This window comes from Silurus aristotelis, assembly GCF_946808225.1.
Source record: "Silurus aristotelis genome assembly, chromosome: 17".
Taxonomy (NCBI): Eukaryota; Metazoa; Chordata; class Actinopteri; order Siluriformes; family Siluridae; genus Silurus; species Silurus aristotelis.
The window spans coordinates 20192310-20218951 of record NC_139590.1 but is presented as its reverse complement, the minus strand read 5'-3'; the positions used below and the strand labels follow the sequence as shown (position 1 = coordinate 20218951).

The following is a 26642-nucleotide window of genomic DNA, read 5'->3' as shown; positions in this document are numbered from 1 at the left end:
TTATTAGCCTCATTGTGGTGATCGATACACAAAAGTATTAGAACACCTGACTTTTCTACACAGATACTTCTTCCCCAAAACTTTTCCACAAGTTTGGACGTTTCTGCAGGATGTGTTTGGATGTGGTAAAATTACATTTTCCCTTCATTTGAACTACAAGACCCAAACCTGTTCCAGCTTGACAATTCTCCTGTGCACAAAGTCAGCGAAGATATGCTTTACATGGGCTTGAGGGGAAGATCTTGAGTGGTCCGCTAAAGAGTTATTGAACCCTGTTGAACACCTTTGGAATGAATTGGATTTTCAGTCATTATCAAAATAAAATAAATCCTTTTACAGCCACACATCTTAAAAAACAAAAACTGTTACACTATACAGTTTTCTGTATATACACACTTTCACAATATAATTAGGACTTTTAAAAGGTAGTAGGGTTCAAATTTGTGTGCGTGTCTGCATTCATATGAGCCAATAACCATTACTGTGTAGTGTGACATCACACTTTGCTGTGTCGGCTTAACGCTGAAAACAGACAACTCCAAAACAGGAAATTCCTCTGGTAAAAAAAAAAATAAATAAATTTAATAGGTAAAGCCTTACAGATAAAAGACTGAAAATCAACACTAATATTAGCCATAACACAGAAATATGGTACGGACCTAAAGAGATCTTTCAAACGATTCAATCTAGGACGTTCCAGTCCCATTTCCAATCATTCACCAATCACGAAAATCATTGCTCCCCAAACTTTAATCCTTTAATACTAACTGTTTCTTGATTTCCTCCTCTAAAAACAGTTTTGACAGCCATTGTACGTCTTTATATGTCTTTTAAACATATATGCATGAGTGTGTTTTGGGGGGGGAGACGATCAGCTATAAGTGGAGGAGTTTTCAGATGTTAATCTTACACAGGAAGTGTGCTGAGAAACCACAGGAGCGAAAAAATGACCTTGCTGCTGCTACTGCTGCTGTTTTTCTTTTTCTTTTTTTTCTACACACACACACACACACACACACACACGCACACGCACACGCACACGCACACGCACACACACTCATACACACACTTACAATCTGGCCTACACATCCTCCGAAACCTGTTCTCATGTTCATTCGACTTCTCCCTACACAAACTCTCCGAGTGTAAACGTCTCCATCCAACCAGGTAAAATCTGCCACGGCATCCTAATCGTTGTGTTCGTTTGGTGACTGTGGTGACTGTGTAAGTAGCTCAGATTAAAACAAAACTAAGCTAGTAAACATTGTAAAAGTGTTAGCATGCCTTATCAAAGGTTTTTTTTTTGGGAGTCAAATTTTGCATAGAAACTGATGTTGGAGATTTTGCCTTTATGTCAATGGTGTCTATGTTTAAGTGGATTTGTGTAGTGTACCCTTTTGATTTGTTAATGCATTTGCCGTATCTGTTAAAATAATTATCTCTATTTTTACATAAAACTAGCCTGACCCGTCACTTCACCACTATTAACCATCGTTTGCAGATGTTTGTATTGCCATTGATTTTCGATCGGTTCATGCGTCCCGCTTTTCCTTTTTGTTTCATTACTGTTTCTAGTGTGCAAAAAAAGTAGTACACTTTTTTTGTATTTTCGTGTTACAGTCAACATTTTAATGGTGCTGATGCTCCAGGCACTTTTACTAACACTTTATTTTTAGTTATGCTCATTAGAGGGACCGTATTGCAGCTGCTATTCTTGTCTTTGTTTAATTCTGTGCTGTTAATGTTCACCGCCGATCTGTAGCGCGATCCTGTGATCAGGACTAGACTGAATAAAACAATGCCATGGCCTAAGGAATTTGAATTCAAGTCAATATTCGAGTCCAAATGAAAGCGAAGGGGTCAAGAGAATAAATCCTAATTGATTTGAAGCTTTTTCTGGGGTTAGGCTAACGTGTTAGGGTCTCCATCCTTTCGTATACTACCAAACATTTTCTTTTTAAAAAGTTCCTCACACAATAATTAATACATCGTCTTATCGATAGACATTTTCCCACAAGGACGTTCTTGTGACCCGATAGCAATTTATCCACGGTCTGATCATCAGTCGCAACACGTTTGTCGAGCTAAAGGATTGCTTTTAAATATCGAAGGATAACAATTTTTGGAGTAATAGAACACCATGGTAGCGTACCAATGCTACTTCCAAGCATCATATTTTGCTGTATATAATATAAAACCCAAACTGATACTCCAAAGCTGCTTCTTTTTACATGGATCATTTTCATCTACTATTGGTCAGGACGATTTGTTTTCTTTTTTAATTAGTTAAATTTGACATTATTTTTAGGTGTGAAAAAAGTCTTGAGAACAAAACTGTAATTAGTGGCACCAACGCTTAGGATTGAAATAAATCCAAGAACAAATGAAGAAATTACATTTCAATAGTAAGAAAATACCTCAAGTTCTACCTCATACCTCAAATACCACTAGTCCTTGGTGCATCAAATAGTACTGTATTCCCAGTGTACCCATTTTATATATATAATCTTAACTGCAATTAGAGTTTACTGTAGGGGCATTTGTTTTAGCTTAGTGGCCATGGGTAAAAAAATGTTTTGTCAAAAAATGAATCCAAATTGTCTTAAATCATGTACTCTTCAAGGATTGGTTGATATTGAGGAAGTGGATTATTTAGGTAAAATTTATTTATATTTTTTTTATTTTTTAATCTGCAGCTACAGGACGTGTGCGTTCAGGTTCTGTACATATCTCTAACGTTTATAATTGCGTATAAAAACGATTTCATTACACTGCATTTATTTGGGTTATTATCAGCGATAATTCCAACGAACTCGACACAGAAATGTTCGTTATCGGGGTGTGTTTAATGCTAGGTGTAGGTCTAAAGGTCACATTATAAATCATACAATAAATGCGATATGAACTGGTTCCGACGTTTTGTCATATAAATGGCATTCCCCTGCAACTCCACCTAGCAGTGGGAGGTGTGAAACAGTGAAACCCCTTCATATCTCCAACTACATTTCCAAGTTAACAGTAATTGCCATGGTGACCAAATAAATTCCCATTTCTTTTTGTAAGCATTTGGTAGATGTCCTTATGCAGATCGAAGTATTTTATAGAACGGTCATCTATAGAATCATCCTCATTCCCATTTCTGTTAACTAAAAACACTATGAAGCTAATATGTAGCAAGAGAGGCATTAGCGTTGTGTGATAGGCGTTCAAGTGTTTTAAAGCATCTAAAAGCGGTTCAGCAACTGAAAAGCATTGGCTTATATATTATGTGTTACATTTACCTTGAGGGAAAGTTAAAGGAGTCCAGTTAAGACCACCGGGAAACTGCCAAGTAATTGCTAATTAACAGAAGATGTAAAGCAGGTGCAGAGATCATGTGACACGACACATTAAGGTTTGGTGTCTTATGGGAAATGTAGTCTCTGATCATTTATACTGGTAGAGACAAGGGTTCTGAGTGGTGTCAATAAATATCGGAGAGCTCGAAATGTTTACTGTCGTCATTCCAGGTTCCTGCATCCGTTGGTCTTTTCATGTATTGTTTTTTTTTTAGGAGAAATCGCTTTTACAGGTAACATTACCGAAATAACGTAACGAAATTACAGGTCACATTATTGGACATTGTGGTAGTGTAAGAATGTGACGAGATAATCACATTGATCAAGAACAACAAAAAAACCCAGCACATGTTTACATGGAAATTTCAATGTTTTTAAAAAAATATATTACAGAAAAACAAAATGGAACCAATGTGGGATATAATATGGTTTATGAAACATGAGGATAAAACCTATGCTTTAACCCTAAATTTGACCCCTAATCACTTGCCTCAGTAACTGGCGAAATGTTTCATCTCTATTACTTATGATTTGGTTTCCACAAATCTTTTTAATGGAAAAAAAACTTTAGTGCTTGGACCCTCATTAACTGCAAATAAAGAATATTGCCTATAAAACCAAGTTGTTCCAGGGGCGTTTTTTTTTTATTACATAGTGACATGGTTGAGACAACGTTGAGAAATGTTCAGAAATGAATTTTCCCCCAAATAAGTTGTGTGTAGCTAACCTTAGCTTACTGCACACCGTGCCATTAAACATGCGCATCTCAATTCATGTTGTATCTCGACTCAGCAGTGTTGTGGTATAGCGGGTAGTTTTGCTGATTCAAAGGTCTGTAGTTCAATCCTGAGCTCAGGATACTGTTGAGTTTTTCATGTTCACCCCATAGTTATCCTTTTTTCCTCCCACCCCCAAAAAAAACCTAAACAGGTGGTAGAACGTACATAAGTGCAATACGGTGCTGATCCATCATGACTCCAATGAAAATGAATAAACTTTAGTTTTTAATACTGTAGTTCTTGCGTATTGCACAAATAGGCATTATTTCTTACTACAGTTAATTTGGGGTCCGAACACAAAAGGTTGTTCTCCCATAACATTTACGGAGATCAATTGATAGTATTACCTCCAATAGCTCATAGCTCGTGAACTATACTCCTGATGTAATATTATTCTCTCCCAAATCTTTTGGTTTTCCAAAACAAAACTCAAAAACCATATAGTTTTGATGTAAATTCTGAACCTCCATAATGATCAATAACGCTGGGAGGAGTCAAATTTACTCAGATAGCTGAAATGAATGGATTTATGCATTATGCATTAGGGCCAGATCATAATTCTTGCTAACCACACATCTGATCAATGACTAATCAATGATTACTGCAAAAAAAATTGATTAATGATTATTCTATTGTCCACTCAGATTTCTGCAGGATTTAGGTTACCACTGGCAAGGAAACTTGAAGGTCCCTGTAAAAACGCAAAAATAGACAATGTATTCTTAATCAAACTGGCTATTGCACACTTTCATTCTATTTCTGTTGTACAGGTTCACACAGATTTTGTTTATTCTGAAACCAAGACGAGTTCCTTTTTTTTTTTTGACAACTTTGCCCCCCCCCCCCCGTCCCCCACCCCCCTACACACACTAAAATGTATAATAGTTTGCATAATATGCAAAACATAGTTTCGTAAAACAAATTAGGGAATTTTCCCCCAATTTCTTAACAAAATCAGTGTCATTATATTCATTTAAAACTCTAGTTATTAAAAAAATAATAAATTAACATTTGGAAATTTGTTAACAATATGGCTGCTTCCCAGCAATCAATCCGACAGATATTGACCTTGGAACAAAGCTCTCTTTGGAACAAACTCTCCTAAACTATTCAGTTTAGAGTACTTGAAGGTTGGTGTATTGCAAAATGATCAAATTCAAAATCTTTACAATAACAGTAATGATTGTGTTGTATAATTGGTAGGACTAACACTGATTACAATTTTTCAAATCAAAGAAAAAACAGGTAGTAATACCTCTGATTAGATTTTTTTTTTTATGGAGGCGTGAGGAATTCTGAAATCCGTAAAACTGAAATGAAACCAGATCCCCCCTGTGTTTGACGTCTGTGAATCTGTATATTTTATAATGTTCCACTGTTCAGCATCTGACAAACTTGATAAGATCCGACTCGCTATCCATTTTCTACACAACAAACATGCATCACTGTCTACTGCAAGTCGAGTTTGGCTAAAGAGCTTGAATTCAGAGATATTGCAAACCTTCTAGAGCTAATATTCGGAAACACATGTTAACATCATGCATACTTTAAGCCTCTCATACTAATAAGGCAAGTTGTGGTAAAACGGTCTGTTAGACAGAGCTGTGTTCTATAGCAAGATAGAGTTTCAGATCATGATCTGTCTCTAGAACTGCAGCTAGAACCGAAACCAAACTGTTGCATCCTTTTTTTTAATTTGACAGAAATTCTCTCGTTTAAGCACATTTTCCCTTGCACGATATCAGTTTGCACATTGATGTGTTAATTTTAGCTGAGCCGTCTGGCAATAATAACACTTTTATTAGAAACTGTCTTTCAGTTACTTTGTATTTTCTATCCCTCTAAAATCGCAAAGGAAAAAAAAACACTCTTATCTTGAGAGCTCTAAACAAAAGATATAAAAACTCCTGCAGTGTTCAGAGTAAAACTGGGAAAAAAAGAGTTATATTCATATTTTACAACAAAATTTTATATCTGAGTGACAGGTAGATCAACAAATGGCCTTGCAAATGAACATTTACATTAATGGTATCTAGCAGACGTTCTTATCCAGAGCCATCGAGAATTATGGGCCTTGTCAAAGCGGCCAGCAAGGTCATTTTAGTGGTGTTGGGATTTGAACTCGTGACCTTCCAGACCAAAGTCCAGTGTCGTAACCACTGAGCTACTACATGCCTGAGAGGAGTTTAAGAGAAAAGAAAAAAAAAGAGGCTTTTTAGTTGTCACATGTACATTACAGCATACGGATGTTGCAAAGCAAAGTGATGATAGGAAGCTGGGTTCAGCCCTGATACAACACCCCTGGGACATAAAGTGGTTAAGAGCCTTGCTTAAGGGCCCAAAAGTGGCAGTTTTGGCAAACACCGAGGCTTGAACTTCTTACCATTCAAGCCGTAACTCCACTGAGCTACCATTTCCACAAAGTGGAAACGTTTTTTTAAGCAGAACACAGCATCCATCCACCTCCATCACATAAGCAATGTGCGAGACCACCAAAATGGACATGAAGCACAAAAGAGAGACCTCTGTTTCGAGCCCAAAACTGATGTGCACAACCTATTGACGTTATACATAAACGAGTATGAGAGAGTGTGTGCTCGGAGCGTCTGCTCCTCGTTCTATCACAAAAAACGTAGCAGCAGGAAACCACAGTGAAGAGAAGACTAAAATTAGAGCTGGGAGACAGCTGTGTATCAGAATACAGATTAAAAAGAAAGTTTACAAATTGTGTGTGTGTGTGAAAGTACGAGTGTGATACAGTAGAAATGAATGAATAAACATGCTCATACAAGGTCTTTAGAGAAGATCTGTAGCAGTCTGTTTGATGTGTGGAATGTGGATTTCTAAAATATGTAACTGTCCCTCACTTTTTGCAAGGTTTGAGTATGAGCTCTGTTTAAAGATCAAGAAGCAATGCCTTTATAAGTCCAACACAAGAACAGCTTCAGTGCACCGTAGCGTTGATTCTACAGTTTACTGGAACTGTACTGGAAGGGTTTTGGATACTAGAGCAGGATTCTTCAGACAGCATTACTCACATTATTCACTGATGATGATTGTGATAATGGTGGTGAAGTGACGATGATACAGACTAGAAACAAGAAGATACAGATTAGAAACAAGTCGAATGATCTGCCGGCGCGGTAAGATAATTACACTCGGTAAGGTTTTTTGAAATACAAGAACATAACTAGGCTTTAGCTCAAAGAACAAAACGTCTTAAAATAAGCATTAAAACATTTCTTCCAGGCAGTCATTTAGGTCGAATTTACTTAAAACATTTTTTTTTCTTTTTTTTTTTTTTTTTTTTTACACAGTTTGGTTTTCTTACTTTGTGTAAAAAGATCTTAAACCTAGAGCTATTAAATTCCTTTAAAATTCCTCTTAAATTAAGAAACGTCAAGCATTTAAAATCAAAACAAGATTACTATTAAAATCAAGATCACGCATACATTCGTATTGCCAACAATTATTTATTCAAACGAAGACTTGTAGCACGCAGTAGTTCAAAATCATTATTGAATGTATTTTGTCATCACTGAACAGATATTCCACATTCTTCTTCTTCTTCTTTTGGCTTCTCCCATTAGAGGGCGCCACTGTGGATCATCCGTCTCCATACCCCCCCTGTCCTCTTGATCTGCCTTTCAAACCAACTACCTGCATGTCCTCCCTCACCACATCCACATATAAACCTCCTCTTTTCCTCCTTCCTGGTGGCTCCATCCTTAGCATTCTCCTACCGATATACCCCATGTCCCTCCTCTCTCGGCACTCTGTCCTACGCTTTCTCTAAATTCACAAACACACAATGCAACTCCTTCTGTCCTTCTCTATACTTCTCTATCAACATTCTCAAAGCAAATAATGCGTCTGTGGTGCTCTTCCTCGGCATAAAACCATACTGTTGCTCACAGATGGTCACCTCTTCTCTCAGCCTGGCTTCCACTACTCTTTCCCATAACTTCATGGTGTGACTGATCAACCTAATTCCCCTGTAGTTACTGCAGGTCTGCACATCTCCCTTATGCTTAAAGATAGGTACCAGCACACTCCTTCTCCATTCCTCAGGCATCCTAAACAATCTTGTTAAAAAGTCCACTGCATCTCTCCTAAACATCTCCATGCTTCTTCCGGTATGTCATCTGGTCCAACCAACTTTCCACTCTTCATCCTTTTAATAGCTGCTCTCACTTCCTCCTTACTAATCCTATCCACTTCCTGCTTCACCAACTCCACACCATCCAACCTTCTCTCTCTCTCTCTCTCTCTCTCTCTCTCTCTCTCTCTCTCTCTCTCTCTCATTTTCCTTATTTATCAGCTGCTCAAAATACTCCCTCCATCTTCTCAACACACTCTCCTCACTAGTCAACACATTTCCATCTTCATCCTTCATTGCTCTAACTTGCAGCACATCCTTCCCAGCTCGGTCCCACTGCCTGGCCAATCGGTATAAATCCTTTTCTCCTTCCTTAGTGTCCAACCTCTCATACAGCTCCTCATATGCCTTTTCCTTGGCTTTCGCCACATCCCTCTTTACCTGCTGCCGCATCTCCTTGTTCTGTTCTGTAATTCTGTTTTGCCACCCTTTTTCTTCATATGCTCTTCTGCACTTCCTCATTCCACCACCACGTCTCTTTGTCTTCCTTTCTATTTTCAGATGTCACACCAAGTGCCGTTCTAGCTGCCTCCCACATCGCTCCTGCAGTAGTTACCCAATCATCCAGCACCTCTTCACCACCACCAAGCCCCTATCTGACTTCTTCCCTGAATCTCACACTACACTCTTCCTCCTTCAGTTTCCACCATCTTATTCTTCTTTTAGTCTTCACTCTCCTCCTCCTCTTCTTCTTCACCTCCAAAACCATTCTACAGACCACCATCCAAAGCTACACTGTCCCCTGCCAACACCTTACAGTCTCCAATCTCCTTCAGGTTGCATCTCCTACATAGAACATAGTCCACCTGTGTGCACCTTCCTCCACTCTTATACGTCACCCTATGATCCTCCTTCTTCTTAAAATAAGTCTTCATCACTGCCATTTCCATCCTTTTAGCAAAATCTACCACCATCTGCCCTTCCACATTCCTCCCCTTAATCTTTAATTCCTAGGTACACCTTCTACCACTTCATCCAACTCACTCCAGATGTTTTACTTCCTTCTCATCTCACAATCCACTTGTGGAGCATAGGCACTGATGACATTTATTATCGCCCCTTCAACTTATCAGAAACTCTATTTACACCATTTCTCTTTCCATCCACACCATGATAGAACAGTTTAAACCCAACATGAGAAACTGAAAAAAATTAAACTAGTGAACATCTTAGTAAAAAGCCATAAGTATTTTGTATAAAGAACATAGTTAATGGATAATGTTTGTTTTAAAGTGTGTGGTGATTTAATACTGCAGACTTGTATAGTTTGTTATTAAGTTGTTAATAATTGTTTTAGCGTCGACATAAAACAAGCATTTGGCTCCTAAGTGTGATTATTGAGCATTTTTTTACTGGGCAACCTTAAAACCAGTTATTACAACTGAAATAAAATCTTAAAAAATAAAAAGCCTCAAACGTTGTATCTGATGTCAATTAATCTCAATTTGCAATAGTATTTTATATTAAACATAAGACCAATAAAAACTTGACTAGATGTGGAGTTTTGCAGCATGATGGTGGATGATCATCATAATAATTGTGATGATTGTGATGGTGAAGGTGGTAATGGTAATGATGAATGTGATAGTTTTGGCGATTATGATAATGATGATGATTGAGATATTGTGGTAGCGGTAATGATGGTGATTATTGTGATAATTGTGATTGTGGTGATAATGATGATGATGATTGTGGTATTGTGGTGGTAATAATTGTGATAACAGTGATGATGATTATTGTGATTATAGTGGTGGTAATGATGGTGGTGATGATGATGGTGATTGTGATGACGGTGATGATGATGATGATGATGATGATGATGATGATGATGATGATGATGATGATGATGATGATTGTGATAATGGCAGTTATGTTGATTATGATGATTTTGATAATGGTGGTGATAATAATGATGATGATTGTGATGATAATGATTTTGATATTGTGGTGTAATTATTGTGATGATGGTGATGATGGTGATTGTGATAATGCTGGTGATGTTGATGACAATGATGATGATTGTGATGATAGTGGTGGTGATGATGATTGAGATAATGCTGGTGATGTTGATGATGATGATGATGATGATGATGATGATGATGATGATGATGTTTTTTTAATAATGGTGGTAATGATGATGATGATGGTTGTGATAATAGTGGTGGTGGTGATGATGATGATGATTGTGATAATGGTGGTGATGATCATGATTGTGATAATGGTGGTGATGATGATTGTGATAATGGTGGTGGTGGTGATGATAATGATGATAATTGTGATGATGGTGGTTTTGATGATGATTGTGATAATGGTGGTGGTGGTGATGATTGTGATAATGGTGCTGATGTTGATGATGAATATTATTGTGATAATGGCGGTGATGATGAGTGTGATAATGCTGGTGATGTTAATGATAATGATGATGATGATTGTGATAATGGTGGTGGTGGTGATGATAATGATGATGATTGTGATGATGGTGGTTTTAATGATGATTGTGATAATGGTGGTGGTGATGATGATAGTGATAATGGTGGTGGTGGTGGTGATGATAATGATGATTGTGATGATGGTGGTTTTGATGATGATTGTGATAATGGTGGTGATGATGATGAGTGTGATAATGCTGGTGATGTTGATGATGATGATGAGGATTATTGTGATAATGGTGGTGATGATGAGTGTGATAATGCTGGTGATGATGATGATGATGATGATGATGATGATGATTGTGATAATGGTGGTGGTGGTGATGATAATGATGATGATTGTGATGATGGTGGTTTTGATCATGAGTGTGATAATGCTGGTGATGATGATGATGATGATTGTGATAATGGTGGTGGTGGTGATGATAATGATGATTGTGATGATGGTGGTTTTGATGATGATTGTGATAATGGTGGTGGTGATGATGATTGTGATAATGGCGGTGATGTTGATAATAATGATGATGATTGTGATAATGGTGGTGATGAGGATTGTGATAATGGTGGTGATAATGATAATGATGGTTGTGATAATGGTGGTGGGGTGATGATTGTGATAATGCTGGTGATGTTAATAATGATGATGATGATGATTGTGATAATGGTGGTGGTGGTGATGATGGTGCTGTTGATTCTTCAAAGTTTAAATTCTTTGTATTGGACAGCAAACTTCCAACACATTAAAATTTTTCATTTCCTGTTTTCACTTATGTCATTCCTCTTCAAGTTAATAAACAGCAAACATGAAAGAGGGAAAAAAAAACACGCAGGTGGGTTCTGAGAAACCACAACTAAAAGCTACGCTCTCCTAAAAACTTTCCCATGATGAAACTTTAATGCTAAAGATTATAAACATCTCTTTTTTTCAGGTTAAGATTTAATGGTTGAGACGTAATGGAAATAGTGACGCAATCATAGTCGAAACAAAGACTGAATTCGAGTGATAGAAAAAACTAGAAAATGAATTATTTCTTGGTTCATAATGTATACAACTTAGTACATTCTATGACACTCAAGCGAGATTAATTGTGTGTTTAAGCAAGAAAAACAGAGCGAGAGATCGCCCTTCCAAATAATAGAATCTCACCATATTTATCGTGTTTTTTCTTCATTTGGCCTTTCTTTGAGTTTCACCATAGTTTAGTGTTGGTGTCGACATAAAACGAGCATTCGAAATAAATAATACTAATGAACAAGTGTGATTATTGAGCATTTTCTTTTACTCGGCAACCTTAAAACCAGACTAAAATAAAGATACAAGGCCTCAAATCACGTCTCTGATGGTAATTAAACTTAATTTGCAGGTAAAATAACTAACTTTAAGCTTTAAGTAAGAAAAAAAAAAGACAAATAATCTTATTCTTTGCTAGAAATATGATTGTAAGTCTTGACTACAATGATGGTGGTTAATAACTGTTAATAACTACAGTAAAAATGGAACAAAAATTAATTTTAAACTGTAGTTATTAACAGTTATTAACCACCATCACGCTGCAAAAAACTTCTCATCTAGTCAAGACTTTATTGTATTATATATGAACATATATTACAATATACCCATTTACAAACGTGTATTACTATCTTTTGTATTTCAGCAAAAAAACAGTTTTTCCTGAAGCTCAAAACTGTCCCTCGATGGACGCTATTCAAAGATAAAGGTACTTACACTGTACAAGTCCTAAAATAATGTACAGTATTACCCTGATATTAGTTTGTTCAATTCTTTCTAAAAAAAAAAAAGGTAGATTTTTGCACATTTGTATTTCTTTTCATTTCCATATGTATATGGATGCATTTTTTTCCACATGATTCAGTTCGATCCTCAAGTATGAATTCTGCATTTGATCCAGTTTTGTTCACACATCGAACTAAAACGTTAAAATGAGAGTTATATGACTTTATATCAGAAATACTGTACGGACAAAAGTATGTGGACACCTGAGCATAATATCGGTATGTTCTTCTTTCTGAATATCCCATTCCACACATAATCCCCATTTGCTGTCATATTAACCTCCACTCTTCTAGAAAGATGTTCCACAAGTGTGTTAATAAGTCAGATACTGATGTAAGTGAGATGAGAAGGTCTGGGGTGCAGAAAGTCAGTGTTCAAATTCTTTCAAAATGGTGTTCAATAAGATTTGAGCTCTATAGCAGGAGATCTTCCAATCCAATCATGGACAGCATTCCTTTGCGCACAGGGGAATTGTCATGCTGGAAAAGGTCCAGGTCTCCTAGAAGGGAAAATTTTGTTACCACATTCAAGACCTTCTATACAATTCAATTTTGTGGGAACATTTCGGGGAAGAACCACGGCTGTGCGGAAAAGTCGGGTGTCCCAATACTTTTGACTAAATGATTCCAGTCATTTTTGTACTCTTTCATTTAGTTCCTGTAAATTCATTTGCATCAAACATTATTACAGGATTAAATCCGATATGTTCTCAATAAAATATGCCAGATTATGATGTCATAATACCTATAACCGCTCCCGACCAATCAGCAGCTTCGCCGAAACCTATGCTGAGATCCAAAAATGGGGTTACTGAAAAATCTAATCCAGGTCATTGTGTGTTTGTGTGTGTTTGCAGAGTGCACATGGAAATGTGTCTCCTTTGAACATGGTGAGTTGATTTGTCTCTCTACTTTTCTTTGTCTGTATCAGTCTTCATCTCTCTCCCTCTCTTTTCCTTTTTAACTTCTGTTTCGCACATTATAATATAAACGTCCGCCATTCAGGATCACTGGAACAGAGGAGGCCTGTTAAAACAACCGTCTGACAACTCAGACGAGTCAGATTACCATGAGCCGGAGGAACCCATAATGCGCTTTCCCAGACCGAGCCCAGTGCCACCAGTGTTTGGAGGTAACGTGTGTCTCGTACCGCACACTTTACACTACACCAGAGGTTCGGTGTGGGGCGCGCCCCTCTAGTGGAGAATAAAGACATGAAGGGTGGGGTGCAATACATGGCAGGATTTACATCAGTTTTTTAATTTTTTTTTAATTTTGTGTGTGTGTGTGTGTGTGTGTGTGTGTGTGTGTGTGTGTGTGTGTGTGTGTGTGTGTGTGTTCTTCATTATTCTTCATTTTTAGGATTTTCTTAAAAAGTTCATACACTCAAAGCAAACAAAAACAAACAATTAGGCCATTAAAACACAACGCTTTCCTCTATTTTTGAACTTGATGCTGTTTGATGTTATTGATTTATAACTTGATATTTCACTAAATTTTTAATTTTTTAACAAAGTATTTTATTACCATTTTTTTGGGTTGATGGAAGACATGTGGGGCTTGAAAATCAACCCCACCCCCTCTAACCCCCCTCTAGGAAAAATGACACCCACATCTATACTACTCCTCCATCTATATTTGTATTATTCATAGCGAATGGTATGAACTGTTATTATTATTATTATTTTATTTTACTTTATACTCAGGTATATGTTACATTACACGAACAAAACTATTGGGACACCTGACTTGGAGACACACAATGGTATAGAATGTGGCATGAAATGTTCCCTTGGCTTGAGCTACGAGACCCAAACCTGTTCCAGCATGCCAATGCCCCTGTGCACAATTCCAGCTTCATAAAGATCTGCTTAACATGGTTTGGATGTGTTTGGAAGATCATGAGTGTCCCGCTATGGAGCAGTTGAACCCTAGTGAACACCTCACCCCTACATCAGTACGTGACTTTACTAAAACATCTGCACAAGCACATACAGATCTCATGGTTAGGTGTCCACAAACGTTTGTCTGGTGGCGGTATTGAAAACAATCCGATTGTTAGAGATGTTACAATATCGCCATCTAGTGTCCAAATCATGTTAGCGGCATGTCATACAACATTTTCTTTCATGGCTACAGTGATCCATCATGAGTCCTAGCACACTAATAGAGAGCACAGATTTGTGAGCACTTCCTATATATAAAATAGTGAAAAATATAATTTTTTTTCCTGCATCATGTTTACAACGACAAAAGTTTGCGGACACCTGGTCATAAGTATCGTATGCGTTTTTTGGCTATTTAGTCCCAATTTGCTGTTATCATCCCAAAGGCATCATATAGCAGCCCATTCAAGATCTTCCACTCCAAACCATGTAATCTGCATGGAGCTCTCTCTGCCGTGCTGGAACGGGTTTGGGTTTTCAAGTTCAAGAGAACGCAACATTTTATTATACAACATCCAAATACATCCTAAACAATTGTGTTCCTCCAGCTTTGTGGTAACAGTTTGGTGAAGAACCGCATATGGCAGGAAAGATCAGGTGTCCCAATAGTGTGTGTGTGTGTGTGTGTGTGTGTGTGTGTGTGTGTGTGTGTGTGTGTGTGTGTGTGTGTGTGTGTGTGTATGCATGTATGTGTATGTATGTGTGTATGTGTGTATATATATATATATATATACATATTTATAACATATTCCTATTAATGTAAATGTACAATTTATTCATTTCCATTTTCTGCTGTTCTACATGTGTTCCGACATGTTCTGAGGGCATGAGCTGCTATATCGGTGTCTTTACTGAAACAGTGCTTGTGGTTGATGTTGACATCATGCATAGGAGACAGATAGACCCCTGTGATGTGCTCTTTTCTATCTGCCGCACAGTCCTGCGGTCTGATATATTGAACTTCCTGTACCAGATAAACGAGGTGAGCTGGTCAGGACACCTGTGTCGAGCGTGTGGAGTTGCTGAGTCAGCGCAGGAAGCGGCATTTTATAGACAATTATGAGCATATTGTGAAGAAGAAGAGTCCTGATATGAGCACCGCACTGGCTTCATGATTATAGCAGCAGTAGTTAGGTACAAATCTACAATATCCCTGCGAGACATCAACTAATGAATGATGAAAGAGTCCAGGGCTGAAGATGTTTTAAGGAAATGTAATCAATATGAGACCAAAGCAGCATTAAGTAAGTGCATAAGAGTGACTTGGGAATGTGTCAGGGGTCAGGAAAAGAATTATAGAGGACAGCTGTGCAGTGGTCTGCTGTTCCCTACAGATCTTTGCTCCACAGATTTCTGCTCGACAATAGTGTGTGGGTTTTTTTTCTCTGTAAGCAAAGTAGGAACACTTGTAAGAAGCTCTGGCTTACAAACTGGGATGTTGTGTGTTTTGTTTAGATAAATGTTCTGCGAGGGAACGGCCTTCTCACAGCAGAGCCAAGGACTTAAAGGTGAGTGTGAGTGTGTGTGTGAGAAAGAGAGTGACAAAAAAAGAGAACTCTATACTATGCACTTAGTTGAATTGTGTGTGTGTGTGTGTGTGTGTGTGTGTGTGTGTGTGTGTGTGTGTGTGTGTGTGTGTGTGTAGAACATTTTGGATATTCCTCCACGACTGCCAAAGAGGCCTCCAGGTAATCAGCACAGCTATGGACAGTACTGTAGACAAGGCAATACAGCAAAATAAAAGCAAAATAAAAGCTCTAATAACATGTGAAACTGACTTCCTCTCAAACAGGAAGTGCCGCACCGATTGTAAACCGGGATCTGAAACCAGGGAGACAGGGAAAGGTCACATCAGGTCTCTCTCCCTCTAATGCACACACATACACCCATATATATATATATATATATATATATATATATATATATATATATATATATATATATATATATATATATATATATATATATATATATATATATATATATATATATATATATACAGTACAGACCAAAAGTTTGGACACACCTTCTCATTCAAAGAGTTTTCTTTATTTTCATGACTATGAAAATTGTAGAGTCACACTGAAGGCATCAAAACTATGAATGAACACATGTGGAATTATATATGGAATTATATACATAACAAAAAAGTGTGAAACAACTGAAAATATGTCATATTGTAGGTTCTTCAAAGTAGCCACCTTTTGCTTTGATTACTGCTTTGCACACTCTTGGCATTCTCTTGATGCCTACTTTGAAGAACCTACAATATGACATATTTTCAGTTGTTTCACACTTTTTTGTTATGTATATAATTCCATATATAATTCCACATGTGTTCATTCATAGTTTTGATGCCTTCAGTGTGACTCTACAATTTTCATAGTCATGAAAATAAAGAAAACTCTTTAAATGAGAAGGTGTGTCCAAACTTTTGGTCTGTACTGTATATATAATAAATATAAACTTTTGGTCTGTACTGTATATATATATATATATATATATATATATATATATATATATATATATATATATATATATATATATATATATATACATATACACACCTATATATTAATATTATAATAAGAATAATTATACATTTTTTTGCATGAATTTTCTAGAGCGAAGGTCACAGACTTTAGGCGCGAATGAAACGGTAAAAAAAAATTACACATTTATTATGCATAAAACCAAACACGTTAAAGTGCAATATACTTACTTTTTACGATATTTGTGTTTTCTTTCAGACGACAAAGGTAGTCCCGCAAAGGTAAGCACATTTTGTGTCACATTTCATCTCCTGTAAAGAGGACGAACCCAAACACTTCAGAAACACGACATGTTCAAAAGTATTGGAACACAAGACTTTTCCACACCGATGTGATTCCTCCCCAAACTAGCATTACATTTTCACTTTATTCGAACTTCTTCTTACGGCTTTCTCACAGCGGATCATCCGGATCATCCTCTTTCAAACCAAGTTTCACTTTACTTGAACTAGGAGACCAAAATCTGTTTCACAGTGGATTTGTAGTATGGTATATATAAATGTTTTTCTTACTGTCATTGTGAGGACGGCGCATGATCTTATAAACACAGCTAATAAATACACCAAATCTCACCCTTAATTAGGTTTTGATTGTTTGTTGGTTGGTGAAGTTTAGGCTGCAGTTTGTGGGGACCTGCCAAAAGTCCCCAAAAGATTGAGACCTTTTGGTGATCTCCACTAAGTGTACAAACATGTCTACAATCATAAAAATGAATGGATACACATTTAGAAACCTTTCCTTGGTGTGTGTGTGTGTGTGTATAAATAACATTACACAATGTTTGAGTAAATGAGTGATGGAGGATGCGGTAAACCCGCTGTAGTCTAATCCTGGATAACTTTAATTATATGCACACGCACACGTCAGCTGTATACAATATCCCAAACTGCTTGCATTTTTAGATTGTGTGTATGTGTGTGCGCATATTTCTATTCTAGACCAGTGAGATCACTTCCACGTGACTGTTTCGATCACAGTAACGATGCCCCTCCATCCAGAGATCCACCCAGTGCTCCAATGTGCACACCACACACGCAAAAACGCACGGCAGCAGAGTGAGTACACAAACATACACACTTACACACATTTATTATAAGATTTAAAAAAACACTCCTTTACGACACACATCAGACACACACGCACACACCCGTCCTTAGGACAAGGGCCATATACCTGCTGACTGTCTAACACACAAGTACACACCAGCACACTCAAGCAAACACACACATTAAATCACTTACTACTCACTCACACACACACACACTCAAACACACAAGCTCTATACACACACACTAACACTCATGTTGTGTTTATGGGTCAGCAGCGGTGCGTGTCTGCCAGAGAGAGAGAATGTGAGTCCCCTTTTTCAGTTTTCCCTAAAATTAAAAGTAACCATTCTTAAATTAAAAGTAACCAAAATTAAAAGTAATTCTCACGCATCTCTAAATATTTCACTTTGTGCAGTGTATAATAAATTGTCATTTTTCCCTCTCACAGGTGAGTAACAGCAGACTAACAGGTGAGTCCTGATTCACTATTGTTACTTTTATGGTCCAATCATCTTCTCAACCCCGCCCCCTTTTTCCTCACAGGGCTGCGAAGTGGCTCGGCTCAAAGGCACTCGTTGGATCTGGAGACACACGAACAGGACAAAAGGTATTAATAAAGACAATCGACAAAAGATTTATCAACTGATTGATTTAATGATTGATTTGGTTTATAAAAAAAAATAATAACTGCAGTCTCAAGTCATTTTTAGCATAAAATTTGCACCAATTTTTACAATAAGTGCATTTTCCATTACTATCGAGGTTCTTGAATCTGATTGGTCGAAAGTGGCTGATGATGTTTCTATACCCGCAGCTCTGACAGCAGTTTGGCTGCGTGGAACGTCAGTGATTTTACTAATGACTTATATGGACTTATAAGACGACGAATACATTTTTCATGTTTTCAACTTGTAGTAAAGATTTTTTTTTAAAAGCTAAAAAAAAGATACTTTGACCCACTGGAGATTCATTCAGAGTCAAGAATGTTAGTAAAGTCAGGATGTAGGTGACGAGGCCTGGGGTGCAGTCAGCGTTCCAATTTATCCCACAGGTGTTCTATTGGGTTTCATAGCTCTAGAGTAGGCCATTCAAGATCTTTCACACACCTCCAACTCATGTAAAGCTTATCTTCATATACTGGAATTGGTTTGGATCTTCTAGTTCAAGTGAAGGGAAAATTTTTGGAAAGTTTGTGGAGAAACATAAAAAATTAGGTGTCCCAATACTTTTGTAAATACAGTTTATTTTACAATATGTACAGTGTAATCAAATAAGAAAACGATATGGTAAAAACAGAGGTAAAACGACTACAGGTTCTTTAAAAAAAAGTCCAATAAAATTCTAATACTAGCGAGTGCACAACAGGAACTCTAAAAATAGGTCGGAAATGAACACACACTCACCGGATTACTCTCGATTATTTCCTTTTAACAGTATGTCTTTGCAAAAAGACGTGTTTTGCTCTTCTTGTACCAAAATCATTTGGCATCAATTACAGTCTCTTATACAACACACCCTTTATCGACTACTGCTACAATAATGTGCACCTGCACACACAAACACACACACACACATGCATTTAAAGATTAAGAAACACCTTAGATCAGTTACAAGTAACCGGGGACACACACACACACACACACACACACACACACACACACACACACACACACACACACACACACACACTCTCATTTGAAGATTAAGTAACAGCTTAGATCAGTTTTAAGTAACCGGACACACACACACACACACACACACACACACACACACACACACACACACACTCATTTTAAGACTAAGATACACATTAAATCTGCTACAAAAATGTTCACCTGCACACACGTACACGTACACACACACACACACACACACACACACACACACACACACACACACACACACACACACACACTCATTTGAAGGCTAAAAAACACCTTAGATCTGCTGATTAGATCCGTGATTTGCATTACAGCCAAAACGCTTCACAGAGAATGAATAAACACCTACTGGCCAGTCAGATTCGAGAGTGTAATAAACACAAAAATACACACTATTCATGTTGTATTTTACACTCTGTCCCCTGAAGGTACTTCACGGAAGGGTCGGCTATGCGAGGTGAGTGTATTCAGGCTACAGGCTGGGGGACTGATATATCAGTGGTGTGTTGCGTTGATTTGTGTGTTGATTGTGTTGCGTTGTTGTCTATAGATATGGTCCGGCAGATGCATCGTGAGTGGCCACAGGTGAAAGCCGACACGGAACAGGCCGAGTACACTGGACAGAACAAACCAGCTGAGGTAACACACACACACACACACACACACACACACACACAAACACAGTAACCATACATCTGATAAATAAACTATACAGAACCCTCCAGGATGAGATACACATGTTCCTTTTCTACATTTCTGTCTGGGCAAAAGTATTAAGATTCCAGACTTTTTAACACAGATGTGGTTCTTCTCCGAACTGAAACCACAAAGTTGGAGGCACACAGTAGTATATGAAATGTTTTTGGATGCCCTAGCATGAAACGTTCCCTTCACTTGAACTAGGAGACCCAAACCTGTTCCAGCTTCACAATGCCCCTGTGCACAAAGCCAGCTCTATGATAATATGATTTAAATGGGTTTGGAGTGAAAGATCTTTTGCCATAGAGCTATAAACACTGACTGCACCCCAGGCCTCCTCACCTTGCCTACATCAGTAAGTGGCTTTACTTGTAGCTGAACAAGCACAAATCTCCATAAAATCTTATGGAACATCTTCTCAGAAGAGTGAAGCTTATTATAACAGGAATTAAGGAACTAAATGTGGAATGGCATGTTCAAAAAGCACATACCAATCTTATGGTCAGGTGTCCAGAAACTGTAAGCCATACGTTGTAAAAAAAAACTAGCATCTTGCCATTATTTTGTGCACACAAGGTATGTAGTGGGAAATGTTGAGTGAACACAGTGTGGGGTTTTGTGCTCAGAAGAAACAAGTCATTGTTTCTGTTTCAGGCATCTGCAGAGCAGGAGTGGTATGTCGGAGGATTTAGCAGAGTGGAAGCAGAGCATGCACTTCATCTGGTGAACCGGGTAACACTTCTTTCCAAAAACATGCACACACTTTTTTTTTTTTTACAGGAAGTAATCTAACCTCTTCCTACTGCACACACTGCAAATAGAACAAAATGAAGCTGTCACATGGTTCTGATGTGATCAAATCTGTTAGCTAGGGCTTTGTGTAAAACGTGTGGCTGTGTACTGTTTAAAAGATTTTGAGAAGTCACGATTTCCTGAGAGTTACAATGCTAATATTTGGGGGGGAATATATGTCTTCCCTCACCACATCCATAAACCTCCTCCTTGGTCTTCCTCTTTTCCTCCTTCCTGGAGGCTCCATCCTCAGCGTTCTTCTACCGATTTACCCCATGTCCCCCCTCTGTACATGTCCAAACCATCTCAATCGCTCCTTCCTCACCTTGTCTCCAAAACGTCCTACATGCGCTGTCCCTCTAACAAACTTCCTGTCCATCCTCGTCACTCCCAACAAAAACCTAAACATCTTCAGCTCTGCTACCTCCAGCTCCACCTCCTGTCTTTTACTCAATGCCACTGTCTCTAAACCATACAACATCGCAGGTCTCACCACAGTCCTGTAAACTTTCCCTTTCACTCCTGCAGATACCCTTCTATCACAAACTCACTCCTGCCACACTTCTCCACTCACTCCACCCTGCCTGCACTCTTTTCTTCACTTCTCTAACACACTCTCCTTTACTTTGACCCCAGGTACCTAAACTCCTCCACCTTCTCCACCTCTTCTCCCTGCAACCACACCACTCCACTGCCCTCCTTCTCATTCACACACATGTACTCTGTCTTACTCCTACTGACTTTCATTCCCCTTCTCTCCAGCGCATACCTCCACCTCTCCAGACTCTTCTTAACCTGCTCCCTACTCTCACCACAAATAACAATATCATCCGCAAACAAAATAGTCCATGGAGACTCCTGTCTGACCTCGTCCATCAACCTGTCCATCACCACTGCAAACTCGAAAGGGCTCAAAGCTGATCCTTGATGCAGTCTAACCTCCACCTTGAACCAGTCTGTCGTTCCTACTGCACACTTCACTGCTGTCACACTGTCCTCATACATGTCCTGCACCACCCTCACATACTTTTCTGACACACCTGACTTCCTCATTCAATACCACAACTCCTCTCTCGGCACTCTGTCGTACACTTTCTTTGAATCCACAAACACACAATGCAACTCCTTCTGACCTTCTCTATACTTCTCTATCAACATTCTCAAAGCAAATAATGCATCGGTAGTGCTCTTCCTCTGCATAAAACCATACTGTTGCTCACAGATGGTACCCTCTTTCCTCAGCCTGGCTTCCACAACTCTTTCCCATAACCTCATGGTGTGTCTGATCAACTTGTTTCCCCTGTAGTTACTGCAGGTCTGCACATCTCCTTTATTCTTAAAGATTGGTACCAGCACACACCTTCTCCATTTCTCAGGCATCCTCTCACATTCCAAAATCCTGTTAAACAATCTTGTTAAAAACTCCACTGCGATCTCTCCTGAACACGTCCATGCTTTATGTCATCTGTCCAACTGACTTTCCACTCTTCATCCTCTTAATTGCTGCTCTCACTTCCTCCTTACTAATCCTATCCACTTCCTGCTTCACCAACTCAACACCACCAAACCTTCTCTCTCTCTAATTTTCCTTGTTCATCAGCTGCTCAAAATACTCCTTCCATCTTCTCAACACACTCTCCTCACTTGTCAACACATTTCCATCTCCATCCTTTATTGCTTTATTTGTGTCCAACTTCTTGTACAGCTCCTTATATGCCTTTTCCTTGGCTTTCACCTCATCCCCCTTCACCTGCTGCCGCATCTCCTTGTACTCCTGTCTACTTTTCTCATCACTCTGTCGATCCCAATTTCTGTTACCTCCTTATGCTTTCCTGCACTTCCTCATTCCAACACCACATCTCTTCGTCTTCCTTTCTATGCTTCTCTTCAGATGTCACACCAAGTACCTTTCTAGCTGTCTCCCTTATCACTTCTGCAGTAGTTGCCCAATCACCCAGCACCTCTTCACCACCACTGAGCCCCTGTCTGACTGCTTTCCTGAATCTCTCACTACAGTCTTCCTCCTTCAGTTTTCACCATCCTATTCTTCTTTCAGTTTTTACTCTCCTCCTCTAATTCTTCACCTTCAAAACCATCCTACAGACCACCATCCGATGCTGTCTTGCTGTCTCCAATCTCCCTAAGGATCCATCTCATACATCGAACATAGTCCACCTGTGTGCACCTTCCTCCACTCTTATACGTCACCTTATGATCCTCCTTTTTCTTAAAATAAGTGTTTATCACTGCCATTTCTATCCTTATGAATTTCTCTTTCGTTATCCGCATATTTGACTTGGCAAATGTTTTATGCTGGATGCCCTTCCTAACGCAACCCTCCCCATTTATCCGAGCTTGGGACCCGCACTAAGAGTGCACTGGCTTGTGCAACTCTTATAGATAGTATAAAATAATGTGGCAGTCCTCCTTTTTCTGTCCTTCACTACAATTATAGGATACTGCAAGGCTGTTTCTCTCTTTGTCTTAAATTTGACTGTAAAAAAAAATTTTTGTTTTACAGTCAAACTGCATTTTAAAACATTTACTCTGCTTTATTACATGTATTTTATGGATAACAGTATTGAGACACCTGACATTTCCAGCCATATGTGCTCATTTTCCAAAACTGTTCCCACAAATTTGGAGGCACTCAATTGTATGGGATGTCTTTGGATGTCATGAAAATTTCCCTAGAACTACAATAGGAGACCCCAATCTGTTCCAGCATGACACTGCTTCTGTGCACAAAGCCAGCTCTATTAAGATATGCTTGACATGGGTTGGAGTGGAAGATCTCCTGCTGAACATCTACTGAACACCTTCGGGATGAATTGGAATGCTGACTGCACTTCAGGCCTCCTCACCTCACCTGCATCACTACCTGACATGCCATACATTTTTGTGAACTCTAGTGGAACATCTTCCCAAAAAATGTGGAGGGATATTATAACAGCAAATATGGAATTGGTTGTTTAAAAATAAGCACATACCGATCTTATCCGTTGGGTCTACAAACGTTTGTCTGACAATCATGCCCTTCATATTGCATTGTGCTCTGTGTCAACAGGAAGGAGCTTTTCTTGTGCGTGACTGCTCCAGGAACACTAAAAGGGAGCCATACGTCCTGGCCATATTTTACGACAACCGAGTCTTTAACGTGCAGATTCGTTTCTGTATGGAAACCTGCAAGTACACTCTGGGAACCCGAATCAAGACTGATGAGGTGAGTGCTAATACTGTGTCAGGATGTCCAGTCACTGGATGGCTTATATCATTATGCACGCATACATTGGCTGAAAGGATGTATGCTATGAAAACCTGTTAAAAGTGTGGAAGCATCTAGTGTTTTATTGTTTTTGAGAGACACATGCGTGTTCTTGTTGTTTCTATGCAACAAACTAAAAGTATTGGACTGAATTAATGGAAGCATGTTCTGTGGAGTACAAATGTGACATTTGAAGCTTAATGGTTTGGGGTTGTTTTGGAGCAGGGAAGGTTGGAGATTTATTTAAAGAATACTGAACCAACATTGGCAACCATTCTATACTTCAACACTATACAATTCCATCTGGACTGCAGAAATTCTCCATACAGCAAGACAATGAGCATGGCATGGCAAAGTATTTCATTATTTCAATAAAAAATAAAGTGGAACATGTGGACATTTATATATTTGTTTAGTCAAAGGAAATCTCCATTACCATAACATGAATGAGTTTGTTGCTTAGAAACACAAGGAACATTCATGTGTCTCTCAAAAACCATAAAAGGTGTTTTGACACTTTTCACAGACAACTGTAAGTTAGACAACTGGCTAATTTACAAAAAATATGATAATGTTATGATGGAAAACTACAATTATAACAGTTAGTAAAGCTTTAAAAAGTTAGTGTGGCTGCTTAGCTGTGTCCTAGAGGGTCAGTAGAAGGTAGCATTTAGCAAGCAGTGCTAGCTAGATAGCTGCCTCAGGCCTTGCACTAAACGAAAGAAAGATTTTGATCCTGAATTTCATGACACCAATAGTGGCAAAACTTTATCTTAAAACATATAAATACTATTTACTGCTGTAATATGTAAGTTAAGCCACAGGTTGTAGCCATCCTCAAGGTTGATAAGCATCTAGCTAACTAGCGACCCTGTTTGCTAATCTTCAAAAAAGCAATAGCAGCAGTTGTTTAAGAAAGTGAGTTTGATTGGTCATGTGTTTTTTAACCCCCTTGTCATACTTTGTTGAATTTCAAGTGTTTATTTTGCCTGGTTTTCTCTTGTTCTTCCAGACGTTTGGCTCGGTAGCAGAAATCATCAAATTCCACTCCATATTTCCCATCTTTCTTATCGATGGACGAAACCCGTCAGCTGTGTCCAATCAGAAGAGACAGTGTGTCCTCATGTATCCCGTCACGGCAGACGACATGAGGCGACTGCTGATCTGACAACTAAACAAAAGAAAAACGACAGAAATGCTAAGGAACTAGATCTGCTTCATCTGTGTAAAATACCATACAAAGGAAAACACACTGGAGTTCAAAGAAATTATAATTATTATCATTATACACTTTTACATTTACACATTATTCACATTTAGGATAAAAGTATTGGGACAACTGGCATTTCCTGCAATATGTCGTGGAAATCTTCTGTTTCAATCTTCTGCTTAGGTGTCCCCAAACTGTGGTCCATATAGTGTATGAATACTATAGATATAATAAAGGTTATGAGGAGAAACAAGCAAAGCATTCAAATCTAAAACCAAATCAGTTTTTTTCCCCTTGCTGCAGGATCAGAAGCAAAAAAAATAAATTAGAAGGACAAATGTGAGTGGTTATTTTTTTTTGACATTTGGAACCCTATGCATAATTTGACTGAATTAGATTGCAGTAATTTTCTTGACTCTTCTTAGATGTGTATGTTTTACAGTGTTATTTTCATGACTTGAATGAAAAGAACGATAAGAAATTGTAATAAAAAATAAAAAAAATTACTACGCTAATTGGTTCGCTGCTGTAACAGCTCCCATTATGCTGTCACACTTCTGAAATTCCACTCTGTCTATTACAGTGGAAAGGATTTGGCCAGTCCTGGAATTATTTCCAGGACGGCTTGGGTGCTCTACAAGTCCTGCAGAAGAACTTCAAGGAATGTGGAAAAGCATTCTGTAATTAAACAGTACATTTTACTATTGGCCAGAGGGGATAAAATTTTGACAGAGACAGAATGTACATAAAAAAAAAAAAAACTTAAATATCACCTGTACATAAGTTTTCAGACCCTTTGCTACAATACTTGAAAATGAGCTCAGGTGCCACCCAAATTTTTTGATTGTTGCTGAGATGTTTCTATGCCTTGACTAGAAGCTACCTGTGGTAAGGTTTATTGATTGGATATGACTTGGAAAGGCACACACCTCTCCATAAAAGGCCTTATAGCTGACAATGCATATTGGA

General features: G+C 38.3%; 1 protein-coding gene across 4 annotated transcripts; it reads left to right on the top strand.

Annotated features, from left to right (window-relative positions):
* Positions 1–1048: 1048 nt before the first annotated feature.
* clnk (cytokine dependent hematopoietic cell linker) lies at positions 1049–25919 on the top strand. 4 transcript variants are annotated; one of them, XM_083566064.1, is made up of 18 exons: positions 1049–1167; positions 12361–12423; positions 13357–13389; positions 13505–13631; positions 15901–15953; positions 16091–16133; positions 16238–16300; positions 17070–17104; positions 17196–17218; positions 17936–18052; positions 18322–18349; positions 18495–18516; positions 18590–18653; positions 20136–20164; positions 20258–20346; positions 21061–21138; positions 24266–24421; positions 25476–25919. In XM_083566064.1, exons 3-18 carry the CDS (start codon positions 13387–13389, stop codon positions 25629–25631), a joined length of 1086 nt encoding a protein of 361 aa, XP_083422190.1. In that variant the 5' UTR covers positions 1049–1167; positions 12361–12423; positions 13357–13386; the 3' UTR covers positions 25632–25919. The 4 variants fall into 4 exon arrangements, with proteins under 4 accessions (XP_083422190.1, XP_083422188.1, XP_083422191.1 ...); XM_083566062.1 differs by having other exon boundaries at positions 18319–18349; XM_083566065.1 differs by lacking the exon at positions 12361–12423 and having other exon boundaries at positions 1050–1167.
* The last annotated feature ends 723 nt before the right edge of the window (positions 25920–26642 follow it).